The sequence below is a fragment of the Scyliorhinus canicula genome, chromosome 18 (assembly GCF_902713615.1).
Source record: "Scyliorhinus canicula chromosome 18, sScyCan1.1, whole genome shotgun sequence".
NCBI lineage: Eukaryota > Metazoa > Chordata > Chondrichthyes > Carcharhiniformes > Scyliorhinidae > Scyliorhinus > Scyliorhinus canicula.
Window position 1 is genome coordinate 119,435,948 of NC_052163.1, and position 27,470 is coordinate 119,463,417.

Consider the following 27,470-nt stretch of genomic DNA (forward strand, 5'->3'; position numbering starts at 1 on the left):
GTGTGATCCTGGGGAAGGATGGCTCTGATGGGACACCCAAAAAAAGGTCACCCCTCATCCGACTTTGTACCTGACACCAGCCCCGCCAGTAAAACCTTCTCTGCTGATCGTTTGGTCAGGGCATCCTCAGCTGTGGGTAAAATATTGGTGGGGATGGGATGAAGCACTTAAGTAGCCATTAATTGGCCACATGGGTCTCAATAGGCTCAAGGGTAAGCAGGACACCCAACGCCTGCACCACTCCCTGCCTAATGGGAGACAGTTCAGGTTGGGCAGGGCAAGGGTGGGCAGATCACGCGTTGCATTTTACGAGCCCCTGCCCCCCCCCCCCCCGCCTTCAAACACAAAGCGCACCATCAGAGAGTGTGTAAAATTCAGCTCGGCTGTATTATTGTGCAAAGATACTAACTTCCTTCAAGAAGAAGAAGCAAAGTTTGAAAGATCAGTGACTCAAATGTACTCCTGATAGGTGACCATGCCTGATTTCCTTGTCCAACCTGCAAATGATGCATGGAGTACAGTAGGAGGATTTAATGGTTCAATCAGTCAGATGCTCTCACTTTATCCCTGGGGCCAGGGTTCAAATCTGTCCCAAACTGATAAAAGTCTGCTGGCTGTAAGGGTCTTGTGTGGAATAGGTTTGCGTAGCCTCAACCCAGAACCGAGTAAGGGTGGGCCATTGGTATTAAATCAGTAATCTTCCACACAGATTGCTGCCGTTTTGGACAGGAATAGTCATCGTGGTGCAGGAAATACTTTTAATAAGATAGTATAGAGGCACATTGTCGGATTGGAGTGATGAAAGCTTTAGGTGCTGCCCTAGGGATTACTTGCGGCTGATGTTAGGCATCTGAAATGGAATGAGTACCATTGCCAAATAGTGTGATCCCTTACCTAAATCTGTGTAAAACAACGGGAAGAAAAACTAATAGGAGATGCATATGTTTTTAAAAAAAATGTAAATGTTCTGATGAAGAAAACTATTATCAAATGATGATTGGCCATAGAATCATAGAATTTACAGTGCAGAAGGAGGACATTTGGCCCATCAAGTCTGCATCGGTCCTTGTAAAGAGCACCCTACTTAAGCCCACATCTCCACCCTATCCTCGTAACCCAGTAACCCTACCTAACCTTTTTGGACACCAAGTGGCAATTTAGCGTGGCCAATCCACCTAACCTGCACATCTTTGGATTGTGGGAGGAAACCGGAGCATCCGGAAGAAACCCACGCAGACACGGGGAACACATGCAGACTCTCCACAGACAGTGAACCAATCCAGGAATCGAATCTGGGACCCTGGAGCTGTGAGGCAACAGTGCTAACCACTGTGCTACCGTGCCACCCGAGTGTTAAACGACAATTAAAATTCACTTGAGGTATCCAGTTCTGACCTTTCTCCTCACGTGAGGGGCCTCACGGTAGCATGGTGGTTAGCATCAATGCTTCACAGCTCCAGGGTCCCAGGTTCGATTCCCGGCTGGGTCACTGTCTGTGTGGAGTCTGCACGTCCTCCCTGTGTGTGCGTGGGTTTCCTCCGGGTGCTCCGGTTTCCTCCCACAGTCCAAAGATGTGCGGGTTAGGTGGATTGGCCATGCTAAATTGCCCGTAGTGTAAGGTTAATGGGGGGATTGTTGGGTATACGGGTTACGTGGGTTTAAGTAGGGTGATCATTGTTCGGCACAACATCGAGGGCCGAAGGGCCTGTTCTGTGCTGTACTGTTCTATGTTCCTCTTCTGGGATCCTGGATTGTCCTAATCCAGATGAGAATCAGTCGCCCTCTCTCATTTACATCCTTCCCTCTCAGTTACCCTTGCCAGGGTGGGGGTGGTGGTGGTGGTGGGGGGGGGATGGGTAAGGGTGTGTGTTCATGGAATCATAATGGAATAAATAGAGCCACAGAAGGAGGCCGCTCGGCCCGTCCAAGCTTGAATAGTAAATGCTGACTGGCGTCTGCACAAAGGCTGACTGGCAATAGACATTTTTGGGGGGGAGATATGTACTTTTATCGAGATGTGCAAAGCAGTGACATTGCCCAGTGGCACCAAGCAACCCCCTTCCATTGAGGATCGCTGGTCCAAACTAAAAGCCAGTGACCGAAAAACAATTTTAAATGGCAATTCTGAAATTTCGAATCAGTGAAGCATTCAGTATCCTGTGGTGTCCATAAGGCTTCCAGTGAACCGGACATTGCATGCTCATATTCCATGATCACTCAGGTGTGTATTAAATGTAGAAACATGGACGAGCAATTGGAGAAATCCTGCCTGACTGGCTGCTGTATCTCGAGCATAACATCTTGAACGAGTGTCCATGGTGGACGTGGTCTGCTTTATTATTAGGAATAGCACTGGTGCTGGATGGAGTGTTCAGGTGGCTGCTTTTGATCGGAGTGGGTTTCATGTTGCAATTCTCGCCATTTATTGTCCCGTTTCCGTGCACGTTGCAAAAAAAAAAGTTCTTGATGGGCGATCAAAATAAGAGGCGAAATTCCGGCGTCCAAGGGTTAATTAGCAGCGATCTCTGTAAACCTTTGCTGGTTGCTCACACTGAAAAGGTGGGGGGGGGGGGGGGGGATCATACAAACTGCTTTTCCACACAGCCAGTCCTCAAGGGGTGTCACCACTGAGCACACAGGCTTGAAACAGGAAGTCTCTCGTTTTTTCCCCCCCTCTCTCTCTCTTTCTACAGCTGAGTGATGCCTCCTGTGTTTCCCATTCTGTCGGTTAGCGATGGCCAGACAGTGCACAACAGCAGCAGCAGCAGCAGCAACAACAGCAGCAGCCGCCACAGCCCCAGCCGCCCCAGCACCAGCTCAAGCTCATGAACGGAGCTAATATCCAGCACAACTACAGCCAGATGAAGGACCACGACGCCATTAAACTGTTTATTGGTCAGATCCCGCGGAACCTGGAGGAGAATGACCTGAAGCCCCTCTTCGAGGAGTTTGGGAAGATATATGAGTTAACAGTGCTGAAGGACCGATTCACAGGCATGCACAAAGGTTTGGGCAGCATCAGCACCACCTACAGCACAGGGCAGCTAAACAGTTAGATGGGAGACATAAAGAGAGTGTGATATTAATAGGTTTTACAATTAAATCCTGAATGTGGGTTGTTTTAATTTAGAGCTTATTTTTACTTTCTTCAATTGGCAATATTGATGCATTCAGTGAACATGAATCAAATTAAGACTTGAATTAATCTAGACACAAAGGTATTTGGTTAAAATGACAATTTAAATGTCGTCACTGATTTTTATTTTACAGCGATTGGCAAAAAAAAGGCTGTCTTTTATTTATAGTGAGTTATATCTTTAATTTTTTATTTAAAGTATTCGGGGTTTCCTTCAAGTTGGACCCCAATTACAATTACTCTTCCCCACCCCCCAAAAAAAGAAGGGGTGTTAGATGGTAAAGAGTCAATTTTAACCTAATAAATCGTTATCCCAGTTATTGTCATTTCAGCGGGGGTAATTTCAGTGCATTCTGGCCATTGAAGCGGGCACAGCGCGTTAACTGTTTCGTTCACATTGCCCAGATTTAAGTTGCATTGGTGAGAGTGTTCCTATCGCAGTTCGGGGTTTCGAGGTCCCGTCCCCCGGTCCTTTCTTCGGTGCACTAGACCGCGTTTTATTCCTTTCCTTTGGCCGGGACATCCGGCACGATTCGGGCAACGCCATGCCAATTTCTAGCGCAATTAATTTCTCAACGTTGCCGATTTTTTTTTTCACTCCCATCAGAAAAACGAGTAACGCCTTTGAATGAACGCGCCTGCCTTTTATAGTGTTCTCCACTTTTCTGCCTGTTAGTGAAAGCTTGGGACTTGGGGAGGCTTCATTTTCCCCCCACATCAACTTTTAAATGCAATAGCTGACCAGTTAACCAATAGATTCCCTTGTATTTCCGAGCCCAACAATAAGGAAAAGCCTGTCAAAGGAACACGTTATCGCTTTATTTTTATTTTTTTTATTCATCCATAGTTTCCCTGTCACTGAGACAGGCTTGAGTGATTGCGTGTTATGTTGGAGGCTGAGCTGTTGTTAAGAAGGGGAAGCTTAAAATGATTTGGGTTTCTCCAAATTAGGAAGCCATCAATGATGTGTGTGCTCTGTGTGAGGTTGTGGTACCTGAGTATGAGAGCTGAGGGGTGTGTTCGAGGGCGGATGTGTTGGCTGTTTCCTGTATTCATGACTGGTTATAAACAACATGTCACATCCAAGGTTGTAGTTCACCAGAGAGCATTTGGACTGGTTTCTCTGTTAATGAGGGAAACTGAGCTGGGAGCCCTGGTGTGGGTTACCGTCTTTGCTTGAGACAGAACATTTACAATGTGATATATTACAGATAAACATTTGCGGTGTCATCCAGGGCTGTGTAATTTTTAAACCAATTTTCTGCTTTACTGCCTAAAAGCCTTATTTACCGAATGGTAGTACATGTAGTAATGAGTGCCCTGCGTGAAAACACTTGCACAAACAACATCCCAAATGTTTCTCTCATTATATTGCTTTATATAGTGTCACATACCATCTTAGGAGCCGCACCTACTAGATGTTTATTGTGGGCACTTATTTTCTACATGCGTTAAGAAGCAATCAACTTTACGATCTAGTGTGAAAGGTGTGTGTGTGAGCTGTGTGCCAATATTGGGGTGACTTGCCAAGAATGTCTGGCCAGTAAATCGGATAATCCAAACACCAGGGAGAAAAATCTGTATTTTCATCGCTGCCTTTTCAAAACAAAATGCTGGAAGCATTTGTAAGTCCAACGATATATTGGTTTGCAACAGCACAATTGTTTTCCCTTGCTCAAACGTGTTAAGGGAGGACGCTTACTATTTCAGGAATGCCAACAGGCCAACCCACTTCCCCTTTGGATGACAAAGTTCTGCTGACCTCTCTTCATCCCCCGAAAATTTGGGAGAAGGCTTTCCTTTTGGGGCTCCCCTTACATTTTTTTTGTGACTGTTTGATGATTCGTCCTGTTTTATCCATACCCGTCTGAGCTGATTCTATAGTTTCATGCAGTTGGTCAAACCCACTTTGCATGTACGCACAATAGGGTTTATGTCCCCGTCGTGTCTCTCCTTGGGTTTAAGATTTTACTAATAATCACTATTTTCCCGCCAAGGTTTTTTTTTTCTTTAGAAAAGTTTTAATTGCAACAAGTATAATGTTGAGAACCCAATTTAAAGTACTGGAGTTAACTACCCATTTTTCTTTTAAAACACGAGATGAGCACCACTTAATCTCTGCTCCTTGATTTACCTTACCTTTCCTATTCTTTTCAACCTTGATGATATCCTGCTCTATCAGTGCTTGGCCCTTTACCTTCATTTTTTCTGTTCAAATCAAAATGCAGAATGAGTCCATTGTGGGAATAAACGTTATGCCAAGGACCGGCTCCCTTAACCCTTAAACATGTAATGAACTGTTTGCACACGAAGGATGTTCAATTTAAATTTTTGTCCTTTATTCCAAACTGCGGCTCTGTTAAATTTCCTTTTGTTTTCCTTTTCGTATCTTTATATTTAAAGATTTAAAATGTTGTTAATTGTATATTAATTGAGTGTTTATTCAAGTGACGGGCATTAACCGGGGATTCGCTTGTGGCCCTGTATATTGGAAGAGGTGGAAACAGTTTTTTGGATTTGGAGGTGCATATTTGTAATGTGTACCCTGCTCAAAGCCAGGTCCTTGGCTCCGTGTCTGCCAGTGCTTCTGTCCGAGTTGTTTCTCATGTCACTTTTTTGTTGGTGATGGTTTGCTATTGCCTTCCACTCTCAGGGGATGGACGAGGAGGCAGATCCAGAGTCTGCCTCAGCCGAGTGAACCCTTGCTGCTGCCTTTATTCGGAGCTACATGCTGGCCACCTGGCCAGCTGAACTAACCGGCCCTAGTTTGTAACGTGTATTCCTGTAAATTAAAGCTTAGAGAGCGTGTAAAGGTTAGGCTACAGCTCCCTGGCTTTTTGGAGTAGAACAAATGTAACTGCAACAGTGAAGAGCTTGTCGGTGCTTTTACTGTGTCTGATTGTTTTCGCGTTCTATGTCAGGAAGAGGAATAGTCATTAGCTCTCCATTTTGATGGACAGACCTTGCCTAAGTGTGTTCTTGATATAGAACATACAGTGCAGAAAGAGGCCATTCGGCCCATCGAGTCTGCACCGACATTAAACCCTCACTTCCACCCTATCCCTGTAACCCATCCTAACCTTTTGGTCACCAAGGGCAATTTATCATGGCCAATCCACCTAACCTGCACGCCTTTGGACTGTGGGAGGAAACCGGAGCACCCGGAGGAAACCCATGCAGACACGGGGAGAACATGCAGACTCCGCACAGACAGGAGAATCGAACCTGGGATCCTGGCGCTGTGAAGCCACAATGCTATCCACTTGTGCTACCGTGCTGCCCATATATATGTTAACCCATTCCAACAACAAAAGTACATGAAGTTGGGTCTTCAAGCCATTTGCACATTTTTTTCAGTCTTGTGGTAATTAGTTCCTCAAACTTGCTACCCTTTGGCTGAAAAGAGTCAATCTGACAGTCTGGGTACATCTAAGTTTCTCTTTGTTAGCTTATTACCCTTCTCCCCCTTGCAGTGTAAACAATTTATCTGAGACAATCATCGTGAAGCTCCTATTAGATTACCTCCAATTATTTTCTTTCCAAAGATAAAATCTCAACTTGCATAACCTTTTCTCATAGCTTATACCCCTCTTAGTCTGAGTCATACTGGTTGCCCACATTCTCAGGAAACAATGGTTGAAATAGGCCTTCGACAGTACATGCAAAATGAACAATAATTAATTGTTAACCTCTTTCACAGTTTACACCAATGCCTGATTTTCTTTTCAAGTGAAGTCAATGGAGTAGAAAACCAGACAAGATAGAAAAACGGCTGCCATTTTTTCTGTGATTTTGCACTATTGTCGAAGACCATTTTCACCCCAGTTTTCCGTACCTAATAGCTACGTGGGTATACCCACACCACATGGACTACTGCAATTCAAGAAGGTGGCTCACCACCTCAAGGGATATTAGTGGTGGCAGCAAATGCTGGCCTTGTCATAGATGTCCACATCCCATGAAGGAATAAAAACAAATATCCTTTCTGTCATTGGGAGGCCAACGCAGTTTCAAACTTAGAAAACCCATTTAGAATACGCACACTATTGATTCATGAATGCCAATTCTTGAATTATGTTTGATTATCAATTCATGTAACTATCAATTTGGAAAGTGTACATTCTTACTTCAGAATATTAAATGCCTATTTTAAGAGTCTTTAACCCATTTTATTGGTTTAAAGAGCAACAACTTTACAGATTGCATTGATCAGATTTGTTGTTGCCAATCTTTTGATTGACTGAAATCTACAGAGATTCCATATTGATTATTCACCTCTGATGCCCCACAGCATGTTTGGCACCATTTTCAGAACCTCACCCTTTTTGAATCGGATTATTATTTATTTAATCCCTGTATTTTGAGAGTGGTCATTAGAATATTATACTCTTGGCCAAAGTAGATGAAGTTGAGAGCAAAAAAATTATTGTTGGTGTTAAACCTGTTTCGAAAGCAAAGCTTTTGAGCCCAAATGTTTGCTTAGTTGCCTTTCTTGATTATTAGACACCTAGTGCATGGAGTGATCCACCATTACGTTGAAGTATCTCCAAACCAAATTGCTGAGAAATGTACACCTGCGGAGGTCTGTTTATCATAGAATTTACAGTGCAGAAGGAGGCCATTCGGCCCATCGAGCCTGCACCGACTCCTGGAAAGAGCACCCTATCCAAGGTCAACACCTCCACCCTATCCCCATAACCCAGTAACCCCACCCAACACTAAAGGCAATTTTGGACACTAAGGGCAATTTATCATGGCCAATCCACCTAACCTGCACATCTTTGGACTGTGGGAGGAAACCGGAGCATCCGGAGGAAATCCACACACACACGGGGAGGATGTGCAGACTCCGCACCGATAGTGACCCAAGCCGGAATCGAACCTGGGACCCTGGAGCTGTGAAGCAATTGTGCTATCCACAATGCTACCGTGCTGCCCCAACCTGATATGGGGTGCGTACTTTCTCCCCATAAGAAAACATCACACTTTCCTAAATCTGGTGCGTTTAGGCATAAGCTCACAGAACCAAGCTTTAGAATTGCTACTGCTGAAGGAGGCTATTCGGCCCACCGAGTCTGCACCAACCCACTCAGACACCACTCAACACTTTACCTAGGTGCACTCCCCCAATCTATCCCATAACCACACACATTGACCATGGTCAATCCGCCTAACCTGCAGATCTTTGGGCTGTGGGAGAAAACTGGCGCATCTGGAGGAAGCCCACACAGACACGGAGAGAACATATGAACATATAAAATGAAAGTCATTTCTTCCTAATGGAACCGTGACTCTGTTAAGGCAGTTAAGGGCAGAGTTGACATGATCTGTGGTCCCAGCACATTTCTTGCAATGGTGGCAACATTTACCAGGAATTCAAGAGCAGAGGTCAGCAAGTCATGGGTAGCAAAGATCTGCTCCCAAATTCCCAATATCCGCTATTATTGCGTGATGTGTCATGAAACCTGCATTCCAGCTGATCCTGGCCCAGCAAGTCACATTAAAATTACCCCCTTGACGTCAAAACAAATTATTTGGATTTGGACATAACAATGGGATGGAATCGTGTGATATTATAAAGACTCTCATCCCAATTTGCTTCAAAGACAATGCATTGTTTTGAAGTGTAGTTTATTTTGTTACATAGGGAAAGACTTTGTGCATGACAAGATTGCCGAATAAATAACACGATGAGTAACTAGTTTCTGATGCTGTGATGTGAAGAAGGGATGTCAGCTGGAATACTGGGCAAATCCCCGGCTCTTCTTTGCACAGTGACATGAGTTCTTGAACATTTTGCTGAACAGGTAGTTTGTAAATTGCTTGCCTTAAATACTGATATATGCTGCTGGCCTGAGAAGCTGCTTGAAAATTTGGATAATTATTCTTTAACTTTATGGAGCACACCGATTCTAAAATCAGCTTTGTTGGGCACGATAGCATTATTGTTATCCTATTGGACTAAAAATGCAGAGGCCTGCACTAATGATCTGAAATCATGGGCTGGATTCTCCGCCCCACATTTCTGCCCCGACCCGTCGGCGGGATTCTCCGTTACGCTGACCGGTTGTCGGGAACACCGTCAGAAACCCCTGGGCGTCGGCAAAACGGAGAATCCTGCCGGTGGAGAATCCCGCCCCATGAGTTTAACCCCATTATGGTAGCCAGGGAATTTTAATTTAATTATTTAAATAACAGGAATAAACATCTGTCCTTACCAGCTATGGCGATTTCCTATGAACAAATTAAAAAAAAATTTTTTTTGTTCGTGTCACATTAACACTGCAATAAAGTTACTGTGAAAATCCCCGAGTCGCCACATTCCAAAGCCTTTTCGGGTTCACGGAGGGAGAATTCAGAATGTACAATTCATCAAACAAGCACGTATTTTGGGACTTGTGGGAAGAAACCAGAGCACCCGGAGGAAACCCACGTAGACACGGGGAGAATGTGCAGACTCCACATCGGCAGTGACCCAAGCCGGGAATCGAACCAGCGTCCCTGTCATTGTGAAACCACTATGCTACCGTACCACCGTAAAATCAGTACAATCTTCATGAGGGGTGCTTGGCAAACATCTATTTTTTTGGACAAGGCTAAGAAAAAAAGACTTGCATTTATCCAGCACCTTTCCTTACCTGAGGACATCTCAAAGCACTTTACAGACAAGGAATATTCCGTTCCGGAAAGCTGGTTGGTTCGGGATGATAATGGAGTCAATCTTTATTCGGTCTTGCATTTATTTGCAGAGTAAAGCCCAACCAAACCCAACCACACCACAGCTTCAGTGAGCCTCTCTTTTTATATGCTCAAGGGAAATTTCAATTCTTGCCCTCTACCTGCAAATCATTAAACACAATTGATATACAATGGACAATTAAATAACTTCTGATGCGTAGTCACTCTTCTAATATAGGGTTGGTGCGATGAGAGTTGTTTGTGTGCTGGTGCATTCCAGCTTGAATTATATCACTTTGCTGCTTTTCACACAAAGGGAACAACTGGTTATTTTTCACTAATGAGACGCTGCATTAAATTTAAATAGCGAAGAATGATATCTGAAATTGTTTCTTTCTTTCCCCCAAAACGCTCACCCTTTCATCTGTCCTGGAAGTTCTGGGTTATGATTCCACAGGTTTCGGGTGGCCTCTAGTGCCTCGAGTTGACCGCACGTCATGTTAAACCTTGTGTATGTCAGCAAACCATTTGAATGGGTGAGGGAGGCATCAGAGTCAAAACTGTGATCCTTTCCTCCTCATATGATAGCCACACTAGCCCATTTCTCAGCAGCAGTTACTGGAAAATAATTGAGAGCAGGAACACCAGCTGGGTTTTCTTTATAATTTCCCTCCCCATCCCACTAATTTTGAACCAATTGCAGCTTCGCTGGCATCTTGATTGACATCAGTGTTGTATTTCATGCCTCGGACCAATGCAAAGATTATACATTCCGGGTTATATATTTGTGACAGGCGTTTTCGTCAATGCTTTAAAATGTCTGCTCTCATACTTACAGTTACTCACTTACAGTTTAATTTCTTTTTTCAGGACCCAGTACACCGAACAATACTTTTTATTGTACCTCGATACACGTGACAATAAATTGAATCTAAATCTCACCTAGGCTTAACTAATCACCTATGCAGAACAGAGAGCGGACACCAGGCGCACACAATCACACATCGAACAATTAAACACTACAATCACCCAACTCAGCACAGATCAGCAATAAAACTTGTCAGTCTTTCTGATCTGTGCAGTTATTCAATAAGGAAGATTTTGTGTCCATGCTGGTAGATTGCTGTTTCATGTTCGTTTAGAGTCACAGATTGAGTCATAGAGGTCTACGGCACAGAAAAGACCCTTCGGCCCATCGCATCTGCACTGGTCAAAACCAACCACCGAACTGTTCTAATCTCATTTTCCAGTACTTGGCTCATTGCCTTGTATGCCTTGGCATAATTATTCTATCTAATCATTTAACTCAGTTAAAGTAGCTTCATCCAACTTTTCCGTTTGTCGACTAAATAGCATCAGGGTAGTGTTGCATGTTTCATTTATTTTTTTTGCTGTGTTTTGGGAAGTATTCTTTCCCTTCCAGTCTTCTCCCGAATAAATCAGGGGTACAATTTCATGGAGGGAGCGACTGTTTAGTAATCTCATTTTCTTCATGTGTTCCAAGTTGCTACCTTAAATAGGGACAATATTTCAGTTTCCATTGCTCGGGATAGCAAGAGGGCGTTACGTTAAGATTACAACCCAAAGAATTATAGGGGGGCATTAAGATTTTTGTTTCACACAAAGGGATTTCAGAACCTGTAATGCCCGCCCAGAAACAATGTTGGAAGCAAACCTATCGTAGCTTTTAAAGACAAATGGATTGATGGAATCTATAGAATTCCTACAGTGCAGAATAGGCCTTATGGCCTATTGAGTCTGCACTGACCCTCTGAAAAAGTACTCTACCTAGGCCAACTCCCCTGTTCTATCCCCATAACCTCGCACTGTAATCATGGCCAATCCATCTAATCTGCATATTTTAGGACACTAAGGGTCAATTTAGCATGGCCAATCCACCTAGCCTAATAGATAAATATTTGAAAAGTTAAAGGACAAAAAGGGTATGTGTTTCATTGGGTGTAAAGTGATTTGAGATTCTGGTGGTTGTCAAAAGCACTGGCTTTTTGTATGGGGAGTGGGACAAAATGGTTAAATTGTTCAGATAGCCAGCATAGACACGATGAGTCAATTGGTCTCCTTTAGTGCTGTAATATGCAACGATTTTATGTGCACGCCTAGACAGTAAATGTCAGCCAGCTATTCATCTCTGTAGGTCATTACAGCTGCGACTCGTACTGTTCTTCCCCATTGTATGTGCACACACTTTCCAGCAGATAGAAATCAAGAACATCAACCCTGTCAGAGATGAGCAACTCAGCATAGACTGGCAATCAAAGCTGGAACCCTCCTAGTCCACGTGAACCCGTAACACACCCGTAATAACCACTTGCAGATGCGGGATTTACTGAATGTGACGTTTACATTTTCTTCAAGTGCTTATTTGAAAACTGTAGACAGGAAAACAATTGCCAAGAAATAAATGCCAGATCCTTTGTGATCTGAGTCAAAAGTTCCATCTTCTGAGTCTACACACTGGACGTTGTTCTTACTCTGTTACCAAAGCAAACTTGTGTATGATTAACAGTTTAGAACCTTGGAGAGAATCTCACCTATTTTTATCTGTTTATATGATGGGAGTGTTGCCGGCAAGGTCAGATTTAGTTGCCCATCCCTCAATGCCCTTGAGAAGTTGGTGATGTCCATGAACTTGCTGCCCTTGTCCCTCTAGGTGGTAGAGCTCATCGGCTTTGAAGGTGCAGTTGAAGGAGCCGTGTTGAGTTTCTAAAGTGCATCTTGGTATCTATTAGACACTGCTGACACTGTGTGCCAGTGGTGAAGGGAGCGAACGTTTAAAGTGATGGTCAGGGTGCTGATTGAGCAGGCTTCTTTGCTCTGTAGAGTGTTGAGCTTCGTGAGTGTTTTTGAGCTTTACTTGTTCAGATATGTGGAGACAATTCCAAAACAATCTTGATCTGTGCCTTGCAGATGGTGGTCCATCCCTGGGGAGTCAGGAGGTGAGTTAATTGGCACCGAATACTCAGTCTCTGACCTGCTCCAGTAACCACAGTATTTATACTGCAGATACAATTCAGTTTCTGGTCAATGGTAAACTCCCGGGTATTGATAGTGGGGAATTCAGTGATGGCAATTCCATTTAATGTCAAGGGGACATGAAATCTCTCTTGTTGGAGATGGACATTGCCTAACACTCAAGTGACATATAACATTCTCACTACACAGCAGCCCAAGCCAGAACGTTACCCAGGTCTTGTTACACATGATGTGGAGATGCCGGCGTTGGACTGGGGTGAGCACAGTAAGAAGTCTTACAACACCAGGTTAAAGTCCAACAGGTTTGTTTCAAACACGAGCTTTCGGAGCACGGCTCCTTCTTCAGGTGAATCAGGTTACACATGGACACAGATTGCAGCAATATCCGAGGAATGTGAATGATGCTGAACACTGTGTAATCATCAGAGAACATTCCCATTTCTGACCTTATGGAGGAAGAAAGCTCATTGATGAAGCAGCTGAAAATAGTTGGGCCTAGGACACTATCCTGAGGAACTCCTGCAATAATATAATGAGACTGGAATGATTGGCTACCAGCAACCACAACCACAACCAAAACTCTGCTGCCAGTGTCTTAACTCGCACCAAGTCCCGTTCATCTGAAACCCTTGGCTCGTTGACCTCTTCTGGCTCCTTGTCAAGTAACATCTTGATTTTAAAATTCTCATCCTTGTTTTCAGATTCTTTCATGGCCTTGCCTCTCTCTATCTCTGTAACCTCCTCCAACCCCACAACCCTCGGGTGATAATCTGCATTCCTCTAAATCCGGCCTCTTGTGCACCCCCCGATTTTAATTACTGCTCATTTGGTGGTTGTGCCTGGGACAGTCATTTTCAAAGTCGGGGTCGCGACACGCGGGTGGGTTGCAAAGGCATTCATCGCGGCGTTCCCGATCACGGGAATTAGTGCACCACGGCCGCAGCAGCCGGCTTTTAAAAATACCGGCTGCGACTGGCTTTAAAAATGACGGCTGTGACCGGCTTTCAGAATGCGGGCGTGCTGTGCCTGCGTGCCCGCTCATCAATATGCATACCCGGTGTTGAGCACGAAACACCGCCTCCTCCTGACGTCAGCATGCTGACCCAGCAGAAGATTTTTTAAAATTTCAATGCAGTCCTCCTGCCTGAAGCGACGGCAGAGAGCAGGTCACGCGCCCCCGAACACTGACGTCACGTGCTCTGGGCGCGATTGCGATTCCTCCAACAGGACTGTAAAATTTAAAATGGATTGTTTTGTAACAAGGAAGAGAGGGCCAGAGACTCAACAGGGCCAGGATCTCACAACTAAATCTGCTGGAGAGAGTAGCTCAGGAGAGTCACCGCAGGACAGAGCAGTGGTGGTGTGAGCTCCAGGAGAGTCACAGCAGGACAGAGCAGTGGTGGTGTGAGCTCCAGGAGAGTTCACAGCAGGACAGAGCAGTGGTGGTGTGAGCTCCAGGAGAGTCACAGCAGGACAAAGCAGTGGTGGTGTGAGCTCCAGGAGAATCACAGCAGGACAGAGCAGTGGTGGTGTGAGCTCCAGGAGAGTCACAGCAGGACAGAGCAGTGATGGTGTGAGCTCCAGGAGAGTCACAGCAGGACAGAGCAGTGGTGGTGTGAGCTCCAGGAGAGTCACAGCAGGACAGAGCAGTGGTGGTGTGAGCTCCAGGAGAGTTCACAACAGGACAAAGCAGTGGTGGTGTGAGCTCCAGGACCTCTGATGAACAACCCGTACAGAAATGTCACATTGAATGACAAAGGAAGTGAGATGGTGAGGACCAAGCAGGCTCACCTGTCGCATTAAAGGTAAGCGAAAATGGTGGGTCGCGAAGGTCGACGGACGTGGGTCCTGAAGATTGGCCTGTTGGTAAAAATGGGTCCCCAGAAAAAAAGTTTGGAAAAACACTGCCCCAGCCCCTCTGGAATATCCTCTGCAGAGATCAGCCATGATCTGACTGAATGGCGGAGCAGGTTCGAAGGGTCGAATTGATAACTTCTGCTCCTAACTCCTACGCTCCTATGTTCCAATCTCACTTTCCGCCTTTTAGACACTCTGTAAAACCTAACATTTTGCATGGTTAAGATTGTGTCTCAGATTGTGATCAGTCTAATTTTAAACTCTGCTTTTTCTATTTTGTCATAAGTTAAACACACTTCAGAGAGGTGAATTTGCCCCATTTTGGCTTATCCACCTTAAGGGGAAACAATTGTACTTTCTCCACTTGAGCAACTAACCCTAACTTGAATAGATTCATGATTCATCCTGATTTTAATCAGGGCTAACTTCCTTATCCTGAGTGGTTAGAATGTGAAACTTGGGTATGGTTGAGGTGACAAGTGAAGATGCATTTAGGGGGATACCAGATAAACACATGAGGGAGAAAGGAATTGAAAGATGAAAAGAAGGCTCATGTGAAGCATAAACAATGTTTGTACCAGTTGGGTCTATTCCTGTAGTGTCAATTCAGTGTAGCTCCACAATACTTTTGTTAAATCATCCATTGTTGTTTTAGCCAATACCCCACGTGTCTCACCTTACTGTGACGTTGTGCTCGGATGTAGCTTTTCTGTACCATTTAACATCTTGTTTATTCTTATTAGGTCTCCTCTCAGCCCGTGAGGCTAAAGAGGCCAGCTTCTCCAGCTTTTTCTCATAAAGCCTCTACGTGGCTTTCCTTACACCTTGGAGTCTGAAACAAAACATTGCATTTAAGGGAGTTAATTTTGGCAGGGAGCTTTGCCAAGTGGTCAGAAATTTGCCGTCAACATACCCACAACATATTCAGCCAGTGTGTGAACCTCTGTACCACAGGCTTACGATTGTGGAAAATCGGCTCAAAGGGATAGTCGGGTCTTGGCACTGTGGAGAATTAGTGTTATTTCAGTGTTATTGTTGCTCAGTTGAAAGTCTTAAACAAGTAGTACCTGATCGATTGTGATTAAGTTGGGAAATGCACCTTGAGAACCAATTTTTTCCAAGATCATGGATGATGGAAGGGAGCTTATTCACAGTTACCTCTTCGTAGAATGGCTACAGCACAGAAAGAGGCCATTTAGCCTTTCATCTCCATGTCAGTTCTTTACCATTGCCACCCAGAACCATTCCCCTGTCCTTTCCCCATAGCCCTGAAAATATGGTATTTTCAGACAATGACCCAATTCCTTTTTGAAACCCACAATTGAATCTGCCTCCACCACACTCTCAGGCAGTACATTCCAGACCCTAAAACAAATTTTCCCTCACGCCAACTTTGGTTTGTTTGCCATGCACCATAAATGGGTGTCCTTGTTGTTGTAATATGCCTTGAAGGGATACCATCACTAGAAGGGAAGTGTGTCATGCGATCCAGCCTCAGTTTCATTTTGGCATGTGCGAAGAGCACATCACACGCAGCTCAGCTGATGATGTCTTCAAGCTTTCTTGAACGTTAGATGTTCTTATGTGCCGAGTTTAAATGAATGAATCCACAACATGGTTACACAATCCCTTATGAGTTATTGGTGCCTATGTATAATTATATAAACATGACACTCTTATTCCAAACCCTCCTGCCAATGGGAACAGTTTCTCCCTATGCACTCTGTTCTGACCACTCATGATGTTGAATACTTTGAACAAATCTCACAACCGTTCCTTTCCAAACCATAGAAGGGCAAGGGCAGCAAATACGTGGGAATACCGTTCCCCTCCAAGCCACACACCTTTCTGACCTGGAACTGTGTGGGCATTGTACCCGAACCCTAGAACTCCCTAATGGCACAGTAGGTGTATCTGCACCCAGTGGATACCACCCAGTGGCTCACCAACACCTTCTTAAGGGCTTTTCGGAATGGACGAACAACCTTGCCAATGCCACTCCCATGCCATTAGAGATTTGAAAGAAAATCTCATGAATTGTTTCTACATCCTCTGAGAAGCCGTCACATCCTTACCGAATTGTGTTGCCCAGAATCGGACACACAACTCCAGTTGAGGCTAAACCAGTGTCGTATAAAGATTCACCATAGCTACCTTGCTTTTGTACTCGATGCCTTTATTTATAATGTTCGATTCATAATGCTGCATTTATAATTTTTAATATAGGTTCCCAAATGCTTTATTAACCGCTTCTTCAACCTGGCTTACCACCTGCAATGATTTGTGCACGTACACCCCCAGGCCACTCTGTTTGGAATGTTGTCCTTTATTTTACATTGCCTCTCCGTGTTCTTCGTACTAAAATGAATCACTTCACACTTCTCTGCATTAGATATCATCTGCTCCATTTCCACCCAGTCAGCCAGCCTGTGAAGAGGGCTTGTGAACTCCAGTTGGATGTGTTCCTGGAGGTTTTAATCACACAACCTCCTGCGTCTAAAAGGCCCAGATGGGTCAAACAGCCTTCGACACGATCTCCAACAATTTAATCATTAATTCTTAAAATATATTTAGAGTACCTAATTAAGGGGCAATTTAGCATGGTCAATCCACCTACTACCCTGCACATCATTGTGTTGTGGGGGGTGAGACCCACGCAGACATGGGGAGAATGTGCAAACTCCATACGGACAGTGGGCTGAGGCCGGAATCGAACCAGGGTCCTCGGCGCTGTGAGGCAGCAATGCTAACCACTGCGCCACTGTGCCGCTCCAATTTAATCATTAATAAACAAAGTATTTAAAGATTACAGTGTGCAGCCCTGATCTTCCGCCAATGTAGCTTATCACAGTGTCCAGGAGATTCATCTTTAATTGTTGGAGGCTACAGGAACATCATATCAGATAAATGGCACAGAAACAGGCCATTGAGCCTAACCACTCCGTGCAGTTGTTAAAGCTCCACTAGGGTCATGTCCCACCATCCCTCACCTATCAGCATAACCCTTCTATTTGTTTCTCCCGCATATACATACCTAGCTTCCCGCTAAATGCATCTCTACTCTTCACCGCAAGCAGTCCCCTGTGATGGCAAGTTCCACATTCTGGTAAAGATGTTTCTTCTGAATCCCCAATTGGATTTCTTGGTGACTTTTTTATATTAGTGGCCTGTGGTTTGGCTCTTCCCCACGAATGGGCTGAAATTTTGGGAAGTTGGAAACGAACGCAGACAGGGCCCAAAAGTTGCAAGGCCCGCTGGCGCGCCTGTTTCTGCTGTTGGCTAAAACCGGGCCAAGGTACTCTGCCAGCTCCCATGAGGTTGTCAGGCACATTAGATTCGCCAAGAGCCTTGTTAATCAGGAATTAAGGAGGCTGACTGGGATTTTCCAGATAGCCCCTGAGTTTCCTGAAGTGACAGGGAGCAGTTTAGCTGAGTGGAGTCAAGCACCCAGAGGTAGGCTGCTCCTGACAGGCCTGCAGGCCCTCCCTGCCAGCTAGGGTGGAGGTGCAGCTGTAGGCTGCCCCTTCTCCTCATTACCCCACAGCCCCTTAGCAGTGGCCTGGCTGCATTTTGTATACTTTCAATTCAAGTTTTTAAAAAGTTGCTGAGAGGGCACCTTCTTGGGGAAATACTCTCCCAGTTACTTACCCTGTACTCCATTGGGTACTTTGCTGAAGTTGATCGGCCTCTGACTGGACTTCCATCTTTGAGCGCCCACCCACTGCCTTTAATTGGGGCTGTTTAGCATAGGGGCTGTTTAGCACAGGGCTAAATCGCTGGCTTTGAAAGCAGACCAAGGCAGGCCAGCTGCACGGTTCGATTCCGTATCAGCCTCCCCGAACAGGCGCCGGAATGTGGCGACTAGGGGCTTTTCACAGTAACTTCATTTGAAGCCTACTCGTGACGATAAGCGATTTTCATTTCATTTCATTTCATTCAATTGGACAGGAAAGCTTTCTCCATGCCAATTATGTGGTGCCCCAGTCAAAATTCCAGTGACCGTTCCCCCTCCTCGGGAGCAGATTCAGGACTCAGAAACATTCCCTGCTCCGGTTTCCTGCCCCTGAGGTGAAAATTCAGTCCTACGATCCCATCAAAATCTTTCACGATTGTTGAAGGCCCCTATTAGGTCACCCATCGGCCATCTCTTAGTTTTATCCTTTCCTGTTTATCCTTTCCTGATACGAACAACATCACAGTTCTGGTATTATCTTTGTAAGTCCTTTATTTACATCTCCTGCAGTGCCGTCAGATCCTTTTTTTTGATAAGGTGACCAGATGTGGTTGATGGATGAGGCTCCCTATTGGCAATGGGAACTCTGAAAATCTGTTCCATACGGTAAATGGTTCTGATTCTTTTACATGACTGTTGGGAATTTTTTAAGTTGGTGAGAAAACTTGCCAATGAAGAACATCGTGGGCGTGCATTAATTAGGAATCTGCCTTGTATGAGTAATGTCTTTATAACGCACTGCTGCGAGTGTGATATTCTATTCACAACAAAACCTTCTCTGAGGCTTCGGAAAATAATTCACGTAGGATGTGGGATTTAGCAGGAAAGGTATGAATTTGGGAGCATCAATGTATTTTATTTTAATCTTCTGGCTCATTGCTTTCAGGATGTGAGCAATGATGCATTGATTGCACATCCCTGGTGCATACAACTGAGCGACATTTCAGACCTTATTAGGGGTTAACTGGATAAGACCATAAGAATTAGGAGCAAAAGTAGGCCATTCGGCCCGTTGAGTCTGCTCCGCCATTCAATGAGATCATGAATGATACCATAACCCTCAACGCCACGTTCTCACCTTATCCCCATAATCCTTGATTCCCTGACTAATTAAAAATCTGTCTATCTTAGTCTTATACTTACTTAATGTCCCGACTTCGACAGCCCTCTGCGGTGAAGAATTCACTACCCTCTAAGAGAAGAAATTCCTCTTCATCTCTGTCTTAAATGGGCGAACCGTTACTCCGAGATGATGCCCTCTGGTCCTAGACTCACCCACAAGTGGCGACAACCTCTCAGCGTCTACCCTGCCAAACCCCTGAACAGTGTAAACTGGACTTGCGTATCGGTCAGTCTGAGGCAGCAGGTTCCCTTCTTTGAAGGTTTTTGGAGACGCGGCTGGGTTCGTTTCCCCCCTGATGCCGGAAGCTTTCACAGCCATTGTCCTTTCTAGTGCCAGATTGAATTTATTAGTTTTTAGAACTTGCCATGGTGGAATTCGAACCTAAACCTGTGGGTTTCTGTTTCAGTGATATTACTACTATTCTGGTCAATTGGAGACAATTTTAACTGCATGACCTTTCAACCTGTCCCACCCGCCAAAGGTTGGGCACGATTCAACTAAAAGAGAACAAAGTGTCATAGTGGGCATGTTCAGTCGTGTGTTTCCCGGGGCCAAGAAACGCATGGCTATAAATCACCACTCGCGTAAAATAAGAGGTCTAATCGGGGAACGTTTTGCCGAGACAGCACATAGTCCCGGGGCACCTCCAGTCTGATTATAAAGAACAAAGAAAAGTACAGCACGGACACAGGCCCTTCAGCCCTCCAAGCCTGCGCCGACCATGCTGCCCGTCTAAACTAAATCCAGCACACAAAAAATGCTCTCTTGGCACATTGGCAGTGCCAACCTGGCAGTGCCCCTGCAAACTGGCAGTGCCACCTGAGCAGTGCCAGGCTGGCACCAGAAGTGCCAGGGAACCACTTGCCCAGAGGGCATGCAACTAGGGGTCTCTGACCCCTGGGAGACCCCCATGAGTGCAGAGAGCAGTACTGAACAGTGCTCACCCGAGTTCTCCAAGGTGAGGGAGATTGAAAATGAAATGAAATGAAAATCGCTTACTGTCACAAGTAGGCTTTAAATGAAGTTACTGTGACGAGCCCCTTGTCGCCACATTCCGGCGCCTGTTCGGGGAGGCTGGTACGGGAATCGAACCGTGCTGCCTTCCTGCCTTGGTCTGCTTTCAAAGCCAGCGATTTAGCCCTGTGCTAAACCAGCCCTTAGCTCCAACCAGCTCCAAGATTGATGCCAACGCCTCAGGTACCTCGAGAAACTGCACATTAAAGTAAGACTAGTTGGCTCACTCTGGTGTGCAGATTTGCTAAAAAATGATCCCGCCCTCAGTGAGCGGAATTTACATCGCAAGATCTCGTGAGATCGTGTTAGATCTCGCAAGACGTTGCTCACCAATACCTGATCCTGGGAGCGGGATCTCCCGGCTTCTATCAGCCACACTGCGCCACAGCGAGTTGCTTTTCGAGTGCAGCGTGGCCGTTGGATCGCGCCCGTTTTCATTGAAAGTCATAAAAATAAATTTTAAAAATCATTGAAAGTCATTACTTATGTTGAGATAAAGTTTCATATGTTTCAGTCGCCTTCTTGTGATCCAAGCAAATAGCCCTTCCTCTGACGTGGCCAGGATGCCTCAGTTGTATCACTTGTGTCTATATGTCAGAAGGCTGTGAGTTCCAGCCCCACCCCAGGAATTGAGCAAATAATCCAAGCCAACACTTTCAGTGTAGTACTGAGGACGTGCTGCACTGTTGGAGGTGCTGTCTTTTGGAAGAAATATTATTTCAAGGCTCCATCTGCCTCAAGTGGACGTAAATGTTTCCATGACTCCACTGGAAGAAGAGCAAGTTGGTTCTCCCTGGTGTCCTGGCCAACATTTATTTCTCGATCAATATCACTAAAACAGATTATCCGGTCATTTGTATCATTTAGATTTGTGGGACCCATGCTGGGTGCAGCATCTGGCCACCATATTTCCCTATATTGTAACAGTGATTACACTTCAAATACTTCACAGGCTGCAAAATCCTCCGGGACATGCTGAGGTGGTGAAAGGTGCTCCGTAAATGTACGTTTGTTACCAGGGCAGTGAGTATTTCAGACTCTTTGGCTGCAGCACGAGGAAACTCCATGGATTAACTTGATCCTGTCCTATCGTAATCCTGTACCAGAGCCAGCATTGAAACACACCTACTCCCATTTGGATGGCAATAGGGAGCTGGGAACAAATGTAATTGTCTTTCCACTTTGACTAACTAAATCCACATGACTGAATCTGGTAACTTTGTGATCTGCATTGCTTTGGGCACATATTTATTGCACATATTTACTGAGCTGACAGCACTGTTTCAGTGTCTCAATTTCTTTTCTGTTTCACTCACTGTCATATTCAAAATAATTTTAATTCATGAGTGTTTAATTAATGAAGAGTAAGTAAGAATGATGAAATAATGTTGTTTTAGACCTTGAGCCTCTATATGGCTCATGATTGGCGTTTGTTGTCTTTTAGGCTGTTCCTCAGGATTGAGGATGACTTGCTTCCACTCTGGTGGGATGATTCCAGTGAGTGATCTGCCGACTCTGCCATACGTGGGGTAGGAGGTGCTTGAAGAGTTGGGTATATGAGTTGTTTGGAGCTTTGTCCCTCTAACACCTCGACTCCCACCTTTGCAGGCTCCCGATGACATCCCTCCATGCGCTCAGTGCCATCCGGAATCTACCTTCTCCGATTTAATAGGTCACAAGCCAGTGTTCTCATCAGTTGTGGGGATGTTTGTCCTCTTCAGAGGACATTCCCAAAGTTTTTCCACTGTCATCCTGGGAATCTCCTGCTGCCTCTGAGTTCCGAGTAGATCAGTCACTTCGGGATTCTGGTGTCAGGCATACGAATGACATGTCCTGCCCAGCGGAGCTAGTTTTGAGTGATTAGTGCCTCAAAGCTGAGCATAGGGCCTCATAGGGTGGCAAGGTGGTGCAGTGGTTAGCACTGCTGCCTCACATCTTCAGGGTTCAATTCCGGCCTCAGGTGACTGTCTGTGTGGAGTTTGCATGTGCACCCTGTGTCTGCGTGGGTTTCGTCCGGATGCTCCAGTTTCCTCTCACAGTCCAAAGATGTGCAGTTTTGGTGGATTGGCCATGCTAAATTGGCCCTTAGTGTCCAAAAGGTTAGGTCAGGTTACTGGGTTACGGTAGGGATAGGGTGGCGGCGTGGTCTTAAATAGGGTGCTCTTTCCAAGGGCCGGTGCAGACCCGATGGGCCGAATGGCCTTCTTCCGCACTGCAAATTCTATGTTTGCTTGGGAGAGGACCTTGCTGTTGGGAGACTTTCTCTTGCCACTGGGTTTGGAGGATCTTGCAAGGGCACCGCTGCTGGTGCTTTGAGGTTCCTGCTGTAGGTTGTCCAAGTCTCGAAGCACACAGGAACATGGGGCTCCCCGCTGTCTGGTAAACCATGACCTTTGTCTCAGGTTAGAGATCCTGGTCCTCAGGTACTCCTTCCGCCAGTCAGCTGAAGGCTGAGCTGCCACACTGGAGGTGACGGTGAATTTCAAAAAGAGTGTTGGTGGGTACTAATGTTTAGAACAGGGGTGGGCAAACTTTTCCGTGCAAGGGCCACATTCAGAAATTCACAATTTTAAAGGGCCGCATAGTATATTAAGTAAAATAATTACTTCACCCGGTTATGATTCTGGGCGCCTCATATAGAACATAGAACAGTACAGCACAGAACAGGCTCTTCGGCCCTCGACGTTGTGCCGAGCAATGATCACCCTACTCAAGTCAACGTATCCATCCTATACCAGTAAGTAACCCAACAGCCCCCCCATTAACCTTTAAAAAAAATTTAAAATTAAAAAAAAAAAATTTTAAAAAAAAATTTTTTTTTTTTTTTTTTAAATGACTTGGTGGGCCGCATAAAGACCTTTGGCGGGCCGCATGCGGCCCGCGGGCCGTAGCTTGCCCACCCCTGGTTTAGAAGCTACGTAAATGTACAGGTTTCACTTTCCACATCTGTACAGTACGGAATGAGGACTGCGCAGTATTTTGCCAGCTCACAAATGTTTAGTGAGTTACGGCCCATCAAGCCTGCATTGTTTATTTCTGAGATTGGAGTCGGTGGGATATTTGTTGGGCTTCTCTTATTGCCGTGGAGTTTAACCAACCGAACACTTTGAAAACGGAGAACATTGTAGACTTTTGAAAACTCCACAGATGTGGTGAAAGGATCCAATTTGCCACATTTGTAATTAGATTCCCCACTTTAGCAGGAGTCCAGTGAAGTGGGCACCTGAATGTGAAATGAAAAAAGGTTTGCGGGATGATCATTTACCCAGTCATGTTCAGTGAAAGAAATGTCTCCAACCAGTCTGCTGGGCAAGAACTACTGGAGTTTATAGTGCTGAGTAAGACTATTGGGCTTGTTAGGTTCACTAGCGCAGTTCAAAACTAGTCTTTCTCCCCGGATCCCTGTCTCTCTTCCCAGAGCCCTGTGTCTCTCTCTTCCCCTCTTTGCTTGAAATAATTATCCAATATTTTCTTGAACGATGCAATGGTCACTGGCTCAGCTACTTCCTTTGGCAAAACACACCATGCTCTGACAACCCTCTGTGTAGCGAAGGTTCTTCTAACGTCTCTATAGTTTTAAATTGATGACCCTTCATCAATGACTTCCCAGCCAGAGGAAATCTCTTTCCCTATACTCTATTAAAATCATAATTTTAAAGATGCCTCTTAAATCTCCCCTTTGCCTTTTCTGCTTCAGTGGAAATTGTTCCGGTATATCAAGTTGCTCCTCATAAGTATAGTTTTCCATCCATGTTATCATCTTGCTGAGTCTATGCTGGAGGATCTCAGTGGCTTTAATGTCTTTTTATAACGGGTGCTAAAAACCGCAGTGTTTTAAAAAAATATAACTTTAGAGCACCCAGTTATTTTTTTTTCAATGACGGGGCATGGCCAATCCACCTACTCTGCACAATATTTGGGTTGTGGGGATGAAACCCACGCAGACACGGGGAGGATGTGCAAACTCCACACGGACAGTGACCCAGGGCTGGGATTCGAACCCGGCTCCTCAGCACAGTGAGGTAGCAGTGCTAACCACTGTGACACCCTGACACCCTAAAACCGCAGTGCTTTAACCGTGGCCCAACCAGTGTTCTATTGAAAAGGATCATTATTTCTTTACTCTTATGTTATGTCATAATTTCTTAAAACCAGAGCAGAATTTGACATTTAAAACATTTTGTTGTGGGCTTGTATTCAAAAGGAAGTGGACAGGCTCCCAATTGGCAAATTCAAGGGGAAACTAGATAACTTCCAGACTTCATGAACTGTAGGTGATTGCAAGGAGGAAAGCACATCCAGACCTAGATGGCGGAGGGAGGTGTATGATCTGGATGATGTTTTCTTCTGTCATAGCAGCCTCCCTTCAGACTGGTGGCATCATAAGCCAGCAGCCTGGCCTAAAGAGCAGGTGATAACAGACCAACCTCTATTATTCACAAAATGGGAAAACATTGAACAGTTTAAGGGTACAATCTGTCATGGTTCGGTCAACTGCCTATCTTGAAGGTCAGTCCAAAGGATGTCATAGCACTGATCACGGGGATGTGGGGTTGCTCCTGCACCTGATACAACAAGTTCAATCATGTCAAGTTCAAGCCAAGCATTTCTCACAGAATCAACCAGGTCCAGTGTTTATGTACAATACCTGTGTTTTCGTAAGACCCTTTCACTTGCTGCATCACTGTATCCTCATTGTGTGCTCTTCATTAAAAGGGGAGACATTGTTGAGGAGAGGGAACAGCACAGAATCCCCAAAAGTCACAACCAGGCAGGACATGAAAGATTGCCCACTTGTTGCTAAAAACCCATTTGGCTCACTATTGTCCTTTAAAGAAGGCAATCAGTTCTCCTTACCTGGTCTGGCCTCCATATGGCTCCAGATCCATAGCAATGTGGTTGATTCTTAATTGCCCCCTTAGAAGTCCAACTTTAATTTGTTGTTTTTTTAATATGAATTTAGAGTACCCAATTATTTTTTTCCAATTAAGGGGCAATTTAGCGTGGCCAATCCACCTACCCTGCACATTTTTGGGTTGCGGGGACGAAAAGCACTCAAACACGGGGAAAATGTGCAAACTCCACACCGGCAGTGACCCAGAGCCGGAATTGAATCCAGGGCCTCAGCGCTGTGAGGCAACAGGGCTAACCCACTGCGCCACCGTGCTGCCCTCGAAGTCCTACTTTAAGTAAGCAACCCTTACAGATGGACGAGGTGGTTTGTTCGAGTTTCAGTATCTTGAAAGGATTTGGTTAACAGTCAAGTGGATGAAAAATGTAAGACACCATAATTAATTTTTATGACTGAAGTACTCATTGAAGTCGTAAGCTTTTGTTTAAAAAAAAATCAAGCTAATCTTGAAGATCTGATTTCAAAGCAATAAACATCAAAGATATGGAAGCTTGAACAAGGGCAATATGAAACAAAAACACAAAATGTTGATAATACACAGCATGGGGAAGGGAAGGTTGTGAAAATGTAAACGTGTTTTTGTAAACAGAGCTGCCCTCTCCGACCCCCAACTAACTTAGAGAGAAAGCAAATTAATGTTTTGTGTCCGAGTGACTCTCCTTGCTGAATAAGTCATTTGGTCTTGGAACATCAACTCTTGTTTATCTCGCAACAGACGCTGTCAGACCTGCTGAGTTCATCCAGCATTTTCTGTTTTTATGAAGGAAATTCTGGCTCCTTGACTTTCAATTTTGAATTTCCAGCATGTGCAGTATTTTGCTTTTATTTTTGTGTTTCATTCATGGTGCAGTGGTTAGCACTGCTGCCTCACAGCGCCAGGGACCCGGGTTCAATTCCAGCCCCGAGTGATTGTCTGTGTGGAGTTTGCACGTTCTCCCCGTGGGTTTCCTCTGGGCGCTCCAGTTTCTTCCCACAGCCCAAAGACTGGTGCAGGTTAGGTAGATTGGCCACGTTAAAATATGGCCCCTCAGTGACCAAAGGTTAGGTGGGGTTACGGGGTTATAGGGAAAGGGTGGGGGAGTGGGCCTGGGTAGGGTGCCCTTTCAGACTCGGTGGGCTGAATTGAGACATCCTCCAATGTAGGAATTCTATGATTCTACGATTTCTCTCCCAGAATGTCCTTGTCTCTCCAGCAGACGTCGGCTGGGGTACCAGTCACTTTTTGGTATCTTGCCTTCTTCATGAATATATATTTAATTTCAGGATATTACACTTGATCCCTCTCCTGTTATTGCCTTTCACCTTGATCATCTGATGGCAACGAGGAATGAGAACCCTGTCCTATTTTTAACCTTTCTCTGAGCCAGGAGTATTGCATCCAATAGTACCGCCCATCTCGCCAACCATTGAGACCAGTTAGCCCAGTGCACAGAGGGTTGGAAACGAGGACCTTCCTGATTATTAATTGCTGAGTTACTCACTAGGTGAACTCACCAAGTAGTTGCAGGAGCCACAAATTTAATGTTATTTTCATGTTTGTTGTCTTTTCGAAACTTCTTCAAGGCTTCATTATTTTTGAGATATTGGAAGAAAAAAACACATTACCGTCTATGGGGTCATGCAGCATGAAATTGCTTTTCTCAATAGGCTGTCTAACCTGTCCCTCTCTGGGGTGATGTGTGAGCCAACTCCAAGCTCTGGCTCATCTCCTCTCAACTTCCAGATCCTCTCCTGAGACTTTAATATATCTTGTATTTTACGAGTATCTGTTACAATGCCATAGGTTAAAAGGTTAATTTGATCCACAACTCCACTTAGTTTTTTTTTAGTAAAAGCCACTTAGTCATTTAGCAATAGTTTAGGTCTTTTCTAGTATGTTGTAAAATCACTTCAGATTGCTGTGTTCTTGTAAAAAGCTTTTAGCACCTTTCTGTAAAAACAATTTTACATTTGCCTTTGGCTTTTTGTCCGTATCCATTAGTTTACAGCCTAACCATTCTTTCTGTTGTGGAATGTCTTAAGG

General features: G+C 44.9%; 1 protein-coding gene across 5 annotated transcripts in view; it reads left to right on the top strand.

Annotated features, from left to right (window-relative positions):
- Positions 1-2,613: 2,613 nt before the first annotated feature.
- Positions 2,614-27,470, top strand: part of celf5a (cugbp, Elav-like family member 5a) — a 512,219-nt gene continuing 487,362 nt past the window's right edge. For 2 of the 5 annotated variants that reach the window (XM_038777516.1, XM_038777517.1), the window contains exon 1: positions 2,616-3,006. In XM_038777516.1, the coding sequence (XP_038633444.1) occupies positions 2,826-3,006 (181 nt within the window). In that variant the 5' untranslated portion in view covers positions 2,616-2,825. Of the gene's footprint in view, positions 3,007-27,470 lie in introns of all 5 variants that reach the window. The other 3 variants (XM_038777514.1, XM_038777515.1, XM_038777513.1) reach the window with 3 other exon arrangements.